Source organism: Fukomys damarensis, unplaced genomic scaffold, assembly GCF_012274545.1.
Source record: "Fukomys damarensis isolate Sample0158 unplaced genomic scaffold, DMR_v1.0_HiC HiC_scaffold_39, whole genome shotgun sequence".
In the NCBI taxonomy this organism is placed as follows: Eukaryota; Metazoa; Chordata; class Mammalia; order Rodentia; family Bathyergidae; genus Fukomys; species Fukomys damarensis.
Window position 1 is genome coordinate 59,408,113 of NW_022900951.1, and position 11,373 is coordinate 59,419,485.

At 35.7% G+C, this 11,373-nt stretch overlaps 1 protein-coding gene across 2 annotated transcripts in view; it reads right to left on the bottom strand.

Annotated features, from left to right (window-relative positions):
- Abcb7 (ATP binding cassette subfamily B member 7) overlaps positions 1 to 11,373 on the bottom strand; it is a 145,564-nt gene that overhangs the window by 6,473 nt on the left and 127,718 nt on the right. For both annotated transcript variants that reach the window (XM_010631249.3, XM_010631242.3), the window contains exon 15: positions 5,646 to 5,753. In XM_010631249.3, the coding sequence (XP_010629551.1) occupies positions 5,646 to 5,753 (108 nt within the window). The remainder of the gene's footprint in view (positions 1 to 5,645; positions 5,754 to 11,373) is intronic.

Below are 11,373 nucleotides of genomic sequence, written 5' to 3' on the forward strand. Positions count from 1 at the left end.
TTGTAGTAATATATTCAAGAGTTGCTTGTAAAGGATATGGAGATCCCAGCCACAAGCCTGAGAGAACCAGAGAGGTGCAGGTGCACAGGTCCCAAGTAGGGACCTGCCCAGACACCAGCAGCTTGAGTCTGCAGGCCTCAGCCAAAGGCCAGCCTGGAAAACACCTGCTCAGGTGCCCAGGCAACAGCCAGAGGCCTGCCCAGATATGATCCATAAGTGCTTCCAGATCCCAGCGAGAAACCCATGTGGACCAGAGTAGCATATAAGTGTATAGGTCCCAGCCAGGGCCCCACCCAGACACGAGCAGGTTGGAACCACAGGTCCCAGTGAAAGGCCCATCTGAAAAACACCTGCAAAGGCCAAAGCCAGAGGCCTGCCAAGATACCATCCATGAGTACGGGCAGACCCCAGCCAGAACCTGCTCAGATACCAGGGACTCACGTGCCCAGGCCCCAGCCAAAGGCCCTCCCAGACAGCTGCTATGCAGATGGTCAAGCCTCAGCAAGAGGCACACCCAGATACCATCCTAAGTGTGCATAGGCCCCAGCCAGAACCCTTCCTGAACAAAAGCATAGTACAGGGATCCAGAAGGCCAGCATTATTAACCCAGGAAATGGCACAGTGGTAAGCAGCAAGGATAAGATCTCTATCAGGCTTTGTGAGAATTGAAGACCACAGGGAGAGCAAAAAGTCACCTCAACAAAAGCACAGCAACCTGCATCTCTTCAAATGAGAAGAAAACGAGACTCAAAACCAGACTTCTAGATCACCTAAGGCAACCCAAGGGATGAGATGGAACAATGTGATACTCAACAAACTGGACTACCTGAATGGGCAACGAAAGAGGATTCAGAACAAAATGAAATTGGAAATAATTTTTCAGATAACAACTGAGATTGTGTCTATATTGCAAGACATGATTAATAACTCTAGAGCAGACACAGATAAAAAAATAGAGGAGCTGAGGAACATGATGATACCCCAGGACAGGAAACAAATAAAACCCATAAAACAAATTCAAGCAGATATACAGGAGATTAAAAACTTCACTGAAAAATTACACAGCAGAATGAGCCAATGTAAGGAAAGAATATCAGACACACAAGACAGGACTGCAATTAGTGACCAGGAAAAGAATATCAGACACACAAGACAGGATTGCAATTAGTGACCAGGAAAAGAAATATTTCTTACAAATACTAAGGGACCATGAAAAATCAATCCCTCCAGCACCTGCTAGATGATGCAAAGAAGGATAACATAAGATTGATTGGAGTCAGTGAAGAAACAGGAGAGAGTGCAAATGACATTAAAAAAAAGTATTCACAGAAGTAATGGCAGAAAACTTCCCAAGCAGGGGAAAAGAATTTCACATACAGGTAAGTGAGATAAGACTCCAACTAGCCATGATAAAAAAAAAATCTACATCTAGGCATACATTAGGCAAGACTCCAAAAACCAAACAGAAGAACAAAATATTAAAAGCACTTAGAGAAAAGAAACTAATCAAATGAAAAGGAAAGCCAATCAGAATCACAGCAGCGTTCTCAATGCAAACTCTCAAGTAAAGAATCTGGAGTGAAGTTTTTTAAGCCCTAAAAGAAAACAACCGCCAGACCAGATTGAGGTACCCTGCAAAACTATGTTTCAAAATTGATGGAGAAACAAGATACTTTCATGACAAAGAGCACATGAGTAACTGCATGAGTATCAAACAGCACTCCAAAAAATTTTTAAACACTGGGAAAACACAACAAGGATCACAACCCTAGAAAGCCAGCAGAATGAATCCATTGGGCAAGACAATAAATTAAATGCAAAGTGGGGAGAATCCAACTACAAGAAAAGGTCATGAAAAGGATGGAAATACCTATCAGTTATAAACAACAAAATACTACAACTCAATGAAACTCATGAACAAATGGACTTAACATATGTTTACTGAGTTTTCCACCCCAGAAAATCAGAATACATATTCTTTTCAGCTGCACACGTGTTGTTCTCCAAAATAGACCACATATTTGCTCAGAGAACAGTAAGTGCAAAGGAATTGAAGTTATCCCCTCTATATTATCGGATCATAGTGTGATTTAATTGGAGATAAATACCAAAAGAAACCTCAAGAATTTCATAAACACATGGAAACTGAGAAACATTCTTCTGAACAGCCAATAAGTCACAGAAGAAATTTAAGAAGAAATCAGACAGTTACGATAATTAAATGACAATGCCAATACAACATGTCAGAATATATGGGAAATAATGAAAGCAATTTTACAAGGGAAATACATTGAAATGAATATTTATATTAGGAAAACAGAGAGAGCTCAAACAAACAACCTGATGCTGAACTTCAAGTTTCTAGAAAACGAAGAGAAACCCAAAGCTCATACAAGGGATGAAATTGTAAAGGTAAGAGCAGAAATCAATGCAATGGAGACTAAGTGAATAATATAAAAAGTTAATGAAGCAAAGAGTTGGCTCTTTGAAAGAAAAAACAAAACTTATAAACCCTTGGGCAATCTTCTGAACAAAAGGTAATAAAACACCCAAATCAATGCAATCAGGAATTTAAAGGGTGAACTTAAAATGGATCCAGGAGAAATCTAGAGGATCATCAGTACCTAGTTTGAGAACCAATACACCAAAAACATGGAAAACAGAGAAGATCGAAAAATTCTAAACAACCCAATACCAATCAATGAAATTGAAAATGCAATTAAAAACTTATCAATGAAGAAAAGCCTGGATCCTGATGGCTTTACTGCTGAATTCTACAAGACATTTAGAGAGGAACAAATGCCACTACTGTTAAACTCTTCGTGAAATTGAAAGGGAAGCAATACTCCCAAATTCATTCCTGGATGCAAACATTACCTTGATCCCAAAAGCACAGAAAGAACCAGCCAAAAAAGGGAACTATATGACAATCTCCCTAATGAACATAGATGAAAAAATCCTCAACAAGATACTGGAAAACAAAATGCAGAAGATCATCAAGAAGATCACACAGCCTCACCAAGTGGGATTCATTCCAGGAATGCAGGGATGATTCAACATACGCAAATCAATAAATGTAATATAATATATAAAAAGAACCAAGGAAAAAAACCATACGATCATCTCAATAGATGCAGAAAAAGCTTTTGACAAAATCCCATTCATGATTAAAAACCTTACAGAAAATGGGAATAGATGGTCTCTGCCTCAACCTGATAAAAGCCATCTATGAAAAACCAACAGCCAATACCACACTAAATGGTCAAAAACTAAAATCCTTCATGCTAAAATCAGGAACAAGTTCGGATGTCCACTCTCAGTACTCCTGTTCAATACAGTTTTAGAAACATTAGACAAAGCAATTAAACAAGAGAAAGAAATAAAAGGAACAAGATAGGAAACAGAAAAGTTAAATTGTCCTCATTTGCAATGACATGGTGTTCTATATAGAAGACCCCAAGAACTCCACCAAAAGTCTTCTAGCCTGAACAATAAAATTCAGTATAGTAGCTGGATACAAGGTCAACACACAAAAATCAATAGCCTTCCTGTACATGAATAACAGACTCACTGACAAAGGAATTGGAAAAACAACACCTTTCATGATAGCATAAAAAAATAAGATACCTAGGAATCAATCTAACAAAAGAATCAAAGAGCTCTACACTGAAAACTACAGCACTCTGAAAAAAGAGAAGAGGATATCAGAAAATGGAAAAACACCCCTAGCTCCAAGTTAGGAAGAACCAATATAGTAAAAATAGCCATACTTCCAAAACTGCTATATAGATTAAATGCAATCACAGTTGAAACTCCAACAGCATACTTCACAAAACTTGAGAAAATATCTAAAAATTCATTTGAAACCAGAAGAGACCGAGAATAGCAAAAGCAATTATAGGCAAAAAAGACAAGGGAGGGGATATCACATTCCCCTACTAGAAACTATAACACAAAGCTCCTGTGATTAAAAAAAAGCATGGCACTGTCAAAGAAACAGACTCGAGGATTAGTGGAATAGAATAGAAGATGCAGAAACAACTGCAGATACACTCAGCCACTTCATCTTTGACAAAGGAGCCAAACACCTACACTGAAGGAAAGATAGCCTCTTGAATAAATGGTGCTGGAAAAATTGGGTTTCTACTTGCCAAAGATTAAAACTAGACCTGTATCTCTCACCATGCACTAAACTAAAATTGAAATGAGTCAAATATCCAAACATTAAAACATTATGCTATTTTATAAACAGTATCACAAAGAAGCAAAAAACAAAAAACAAAAAGAAAAACACTAAATCATGTGGAAGAAAGGTTAGGTAGAACTCTTGAAGACACTGGCTTAGAAAAAGATTTATTATGTAAAGGTACATATTCCCAATAATGAATGTCAGCATACTGTACACCTAAAATGTATCAATAAAATTAATGAATTAAATTTTTAAAAAATACAGTTACTTGGATTAGTTCTCATTTTCTTCTATGTGGTTATCAATTTGATAGGCAGTTTTGCTTCTTTCTTTTTGAATTCATTTTCCAATTTTAAAATTTTGTGGTACTAGGGATTGAACCCAGGGCCTTCATAATGAGCTGTGTCACCAGCCGTTTTTGTACTTTTTTAAATTTTGAGACAGGATTTTGTTAAATCCCTAAGTCGCACAGGCTGTGCTGAAACTTGCAATCCTCCTAGCTCTGTATCCCAGAGTATTAGGATTATAGATATGTATGAAATTGCAGGCTTAATTTTATTTTTGAATATATAAAATCATTAACATGGTCCAAAAGCAAAAGCTATGTAACAAAGTAGACTCTGGATAGTCTCATTCCCTTCCCTAATCTTGCAGTTTTTTTCTGGTCCTATCTAATATGTACTCAATGGCTTTAGTTTGTAGTATATACTTTCTGAATTTCTTTTTCGTAAAATTAAAACAAGTACTTTTTTGGAATCTGACTTATTCCGAACATTTATATAGTACACTTGTATACTAATTTCCTCAGAAGAGATAAAGCTAGCTAGCTACTTTCTTACTTTCCCTATGAAGAAAAAAGACATAAAATAAAAATGGCCATGTTTGAAAATGATCACTTTACTTTATGATTATTTTCTCTTAGACATTAAGTATTGCTGTGGTAAAAAAAAATTATTACAGCAAAAGACACTAAGTAAAGATACTATCCCGAGTAAAAATGACCACAGGAAATTTATTTTATAGGTAAATCCTTGAAAAACTGTTTATATGACAAAATTTAATACATTCCTAAACAAACTTTTGGTTTAATACTTTAATAAAGAGTGAATTAGGCCAGGCGTGGTGGCACATGCCTGTAATCCCAGCACTCGGGAGGCTGAGGCAGGAGGATCGCTGTGAGTTTGAGACCAGCCTGGGCTACATAGTGAGTTTCAGGTCAGTCTCAACTACATAGTGAGACCCTGTTTCAAAAAAAAAGAGTGAATTAGTTTACCCTTCTTTGAAATGATACTCATACTTTCCTAAAAGAAGGGCTAAAAATAGAATCTTACCAGCATTCAATTTCACTCAAATAACACAAATTTTACATATTTTATTAGAAGTAATATTTAAGTTTCTTCTTTCTATAACCACTTCAATGTTTTTGAAATACTAAGTTTTCAAGTAAATCTCTTACCTGGTCCAAGACAATGATTTCATCTGCATCAATCACTGTTGACAATCTATGTGCAATGAAAATAGAAGTTCTGTGTTTGACCATATCCCTCATGGCACCAAGAATAGTCTGCAAGTTTGACAAAAAGAATAAGAGAACAAAAGATACGCCTATTAGGCAAATTAAAATAATCATACTTGTTGTAAATGAACATAGAAAATGTGAATCTTTGATTATGTAAACTTTATACTAGAACCAATTAAATTATATTCCTTACAGAAAATCAAGCAAAAAGTGAGGGCAAATATGACTACAGTGATGAAAAAATATTAAAGTACGCAACATTTCTAAACAAGACAAAGTCTAAGTACATATTTTCTATAAGAAAATACCAAAAACATCATTCCAGTGATTATCGTGAGTTTAGTTATAAATGATATTTATCAGTAAAAACAAAATTAAAATTCCTGGACTCAAATGACAGGTGCAGAGAAATTCAAAATAATGAAAACAAACACAGGGAGTTGAGACATCTACAGGAACAGATTCAGGTATTTTTAACTTAAGGTAACTTCTTTTTCAAAAGAATCCTGACTTCTTAGTGAATTCTGAAATACATTTTTGTTTACTGCCTATAAAGAATAAGAGAATACTATATATATTCAACTTGGTCTAAGTATCACTAGCTAAATGAAAGGAGAAGTGTGAGAGTTGGGGATAAGATGACATTGTCTTCTTTATCCAGTCTCCTGTTGATGGGCAATTGGGCTGCTTCTAAATTTTAGCTATCACAAATTATGCTACTATGAACATGGGTGTACATATAGCACTGTGGTATGATTCTTTTAATTCTTTGGGGAAGATACCCAGCAGGGGGATAGCTGGATCAAATGGGACATCTTTGAGGTATCTTCATACTGATTTGCACAGTGGTTGCACCAGTCTATGCTCCCATCAGCATGGACGAGGGTTCCTCTTTCCCCACTGCCCCACCAGCATTTGTCATTGGTTGATTTCACGATAGCAGCCATTCTTTCTGGGGTGAGGTGGAATCTCAGTGTTGTTTTCATTTGCATTTCTCAAATGACCAGTGATGTTGAACATTTTTTCATATGTTTATTCGCTATTTCTACTTCTTCACCTGGGAAATGTCTGTTCATTTCAGATGCCCATTTTTGGATTTGGTCTTTACATCTGGGAGGTCTGATTTTTAGAAATTCTTTGTATATTCTAGATAGTAGAATGGAGTACTACTCAGCCGTAAAGAATGATAAATGAGACATTTAAACCTAAATGGATGCACATTGAGGTGATACCCTTAAGTGAAATAAATACAACACATAAGTGTAAATACGGAAGTTTCTCTAGTGTCAGAAACTCAAAGTGTAAATAAGGACTAAAAGGTATGATAGATAATGTGAAATAGGAAGAAAAGTTGCAAAGGGGAAGGGGAAGGGGAAGGGGTAGAGGAAAAGATGGGAATGGAATTAACATGAGAAAAAGAAAAATGGAAACAAAGTCTTTGTAGATAGGGAGGGGTGGAGAGGTTGAAGAGAGGGCAGGGGAATGGGGAAAAATAAGAACAAAGATGGATTATGTAAAGGTGCAAATTTCCAATGACGAATGTCATTGCATTGTATACCTTAAATGTATCAACATAATTAATTAATTTTTAAAAATATGACACTGCTTTAATAGGGAAAGCTGATCGTCTAAGTGTAGTGCTAGTACTAAGAAAAACTTGCGCTTGTGGTGATTCCTTTTTCTTATCTTTAAGAACTTAAATCTCTAAAATGTGACAGAGTGCTCTGGACCTTTGAAAATGCCCATTAAAATTTACTAAGTCTTTTGGTACTTCTTTCCTTTTGTTGTTTCCTTCTTTCCTTTGCAAAATCTTCATGGGTTATGTTCTTTGACATAATAAAGGTATGTGAGTCAAATAAAGACAGGTGGAGTAGACCAGCATAACTCTGGTAGAACACATGGACCTATGGCATGGTGCCTAACCAACTCCGTAATTGTGGATTTCACACCTTGGCACAGTCACTGCCAACTTGGAGATGGTTCTGTATTTTTTCTCCTCTGCATGGAACAGCAGAAGTGACAGCCAAATAATGGATACCACATTGGAAAAGGCAATCTGGAACAGAAGATTCAACATGGCTGTCTACAGGAAGAATCACATCACAGAAGCTGAGGAAAGATGCACAGAGAAGGAAGGAAGTGGGAAATCCAACATGGCTGAATAGAGAAGAAGCCACACTGGAGACACAGAGAACATCAACTAGAAACACAGAAAAAAGAAACTATGATAAATGGGAAAAGACTGCATTAACCAAACACAATGTGGTGTCCATGTCTGAATTCTGATTTGAAAAGTCTAACTCAAACAACATTATTAAGAGACTATGGTAGAACATTCCACAGGGAAGGAAGAATTGCACTGCAACTGAGAGAATCATCAGCGGTTGAAAGTAGCAATGAAAACATTGGATACTATTTCCAGAGTGGCCTTCCACAGTCAACAATCAGTAAGTGACTCAAACCAGAGCCTGCTGCTACAATTACAGAAGGAGAGCTGGTTGGGATACTACTAGGAAGGGGGTAGTCTTTGATCCTGGGTCACAGGGTAGCCCCTTGGGTCTAAGCCATGTTCTACACTGTCAAAATCTCAGGGTGGATGAGGAAAAGACAGCCACAGGAGACAGCCAGCAGTTGTACAACAGGTTGGACAAGTCCTACGGAGCTGGAGCTGGTGAACATGGACTAGGATCCTGCTATTATAGGTCAGGTTCAGCCTGAGTTACAAAGAATTGGAAGATAACATCGGTGCCCTGTCCCTATTGCATGTGGTCGTGTGCAACCAGAATCATTCTGGCAGTGAACTGCCACCTCAGATTTCCAGTGCAAGCAAAGACACATCTTGATCTGAGTTCTGCATCTTATTTGTAAGCTATAGAAAACAGCGATGTGTCCAAAACAATTAAAAAAATGCTTTTTTTCTGCTGTTTTCCAAGTTCTGTTCATCTTTTCATTTTTATTCCATTATTTTCTGCCTCTTGCTTTTATAAGTATATGTGTATGTATTTTTCTTCTTCTTGCCTTTTTCTTTCAATATAGCTTATAGAAGATAAGGAAATTGCCCCTGTCTCTTTTTATTCCTCTTACTTTTATCCATATCTTTTCACCTGTTTTTTCCTATTTCTTATCCTATCCCTACATTTCTTCTCTTTCCTTATTCATTTATCTCCCTTTAACTTCTCTAATATTTCTATTAGTCACAGAATCATTTCTTATCCCCATTTCTTTCTATTGATTTTTATACCCAAGTTTCTGTTATCTGCATCTAAATATATAATATACCTCTATCAATATTAGGATCCTGTGCCCCCCTCCTATACCACATAGCAAGAGGCTTTAAAAAAAAACAACAACACTTTTTTTTTCCTTTTCTTTACCCACTTCTGTCATAGCCTGGGCCCTAACTCCCTGGGCTTTAAATAATTTATTCTATAAAATTATTTTCGAATGCTTTTTTAACCATTAGAAGAGATATAGCCATCACATTTAGTAGATGTTAACTATTGGTCATTACTTATGCTGTTATGATGCTTACACTATAACTGTGGATTTCTTAAAAGAAATAATGAAACTGACAGTGCTAAAAACAAGAGTAAAGTCAATGGATAAAGAGCAATAAAAAAAGCCAGAAAAAGAAAAACACAGTATTCACCAACAGATAAAGTAAGCAAAGACAGATAGTAAATAATCAACACATCTCAGTTATATCTTTCAAAGTTAATTGCCTGAATTCTCCAATTAAAAGGCACAAATTGGCACAGTGAATAAAAAAAAAAAAAGAATTCAACAGTTGCTTTCAAGAAACTCATCTGATCCAAAAACATATTCATAGGCTAAAAATTACAGGATGGAAAATAATATTCCATGCACCAGGACTCTGATAACAAGTAGAGGTAGTAATCTAATATTAGTCATGGTAAATAAGAAGCTAAATCTAACCAGAAGAGGCAAAGATCACTACATACAAGTGAACAATCTACGAAGAAGAGATAACATTAATATATTTAGCACCTAATATTGGATAATCTATCTTCAGAAAAGAAAAACTGCTATAATGAAAAGACGAAGTAAACACCAACACAATAATAGTAGGGGATTTTAACACTTAAAAAAAAAAAACAAACAAACAAACAAAAAAAACAGGTCAACTGAACAAAAAAAATCAATAAGGAAATATCAGAGCCAAACCATACCCTTGTACATAGGGATGTAATAAATATCTACAGAATATTCTACCCTTCTACAGACTACATTCTTTTCAGCAGCACATGGTGCTTATTCCAAAACACATTATTTGACAAGAAAGCCTGCTAAGCAAATATAAAAGAATTCAAAGTATACTGTGCATAGTATCAGATCACTGTGCGATAACAAAAATCAATGAAAGAAGAAATTTCAGAAAAGGCAAAATGTCCTGGAAAATTAACAACACACTCCTAAACAACCAATGGGTCACAGAAGAAATTAAAATTTTATGGAAGTTAATGACAATGATTGTACAACTCACCAAAACCTTTGGGACACTATGAAAGGAGTTCTAAGAGGAAAATTCATTGCAATCAATCCTCACATTAAGAAAACAGACTTTGCCGAAATAAACAACCTTATGAAAAATCTTAAAATACTTGAGAAACAACAAATCAGCCTGAAACCAAATAGAAAAAAGGGAATTTTAAAGATGAAAGCAGAAATCAATGAAACTAAGACTAAATAAACACTAAGAAAAAGAAATGAAATTCTTTAAAAGAATAAAACTAGATAAGCCCCTAGCCAAAGTTATCAAGAGAAAGTGAAAAAAGAATCACACAAATGCTATTAGAAATGAAAACAGTGAAATCACAATATACACTGTGGAAATCCAGAAGAAAGTAACAACTTTGAAAATTTTTAAAGAAATAAGCAAACTTTGAAGAAATGGACACATTGCTAGACACATACAAACTACCAAAACTAACCTAATAAGACATAAATATGCTTGAGAACTCAATAACAAACAATGAAATTGACACACTAATACAGATTCTAACAAATAAAAAAAGCCCAGGACCTGATGGATTTACTGTTGAATTCTATAAAAACTTTAAGGATGTTATATCATTAGTACTCCTCAAAATCTTCAAAGAAACTGAAAGGGATGGAGTGCTTCCAAATTCATTGATGGAAGCCAGTATTACCATGATCGCAAAACTAGACAAAGATTCACCTAAAAAAGAGAATGATAGGCGCATCTCCTTAATGAACATAGATGTAAAAATCCTCAACAAGAAATTAGCAAATAGAATGCCACACATCATGATCAAGTAGGTTTCATCTCAGAGATACAAGCACAGAGCAACGTATGTACATCAATAAAGGTAACACGTCACATAAACCGAAGCAAAGTCAAAAGTCACATGATCATATCAACACATGTAAGAAAGACTTGAAAAAAACCGAACACCCCTTCACGATTAAAAAGCCTGAAGAAAACAGGCATAGAAGGACCATACTTGAATATAAAAGCTATTTATGACAAAGCAACAGACAGCATCATACTAAATGGAGAAAAACTAAAAGCACTGCCCCCAAAATCAGGAACATGACAATAATGCCTACTATAACCACTTATACTCAACACAGTACTTGAAACATTAGCTAGAGCAATCCAGCAAATGAAAAAATAAGATAT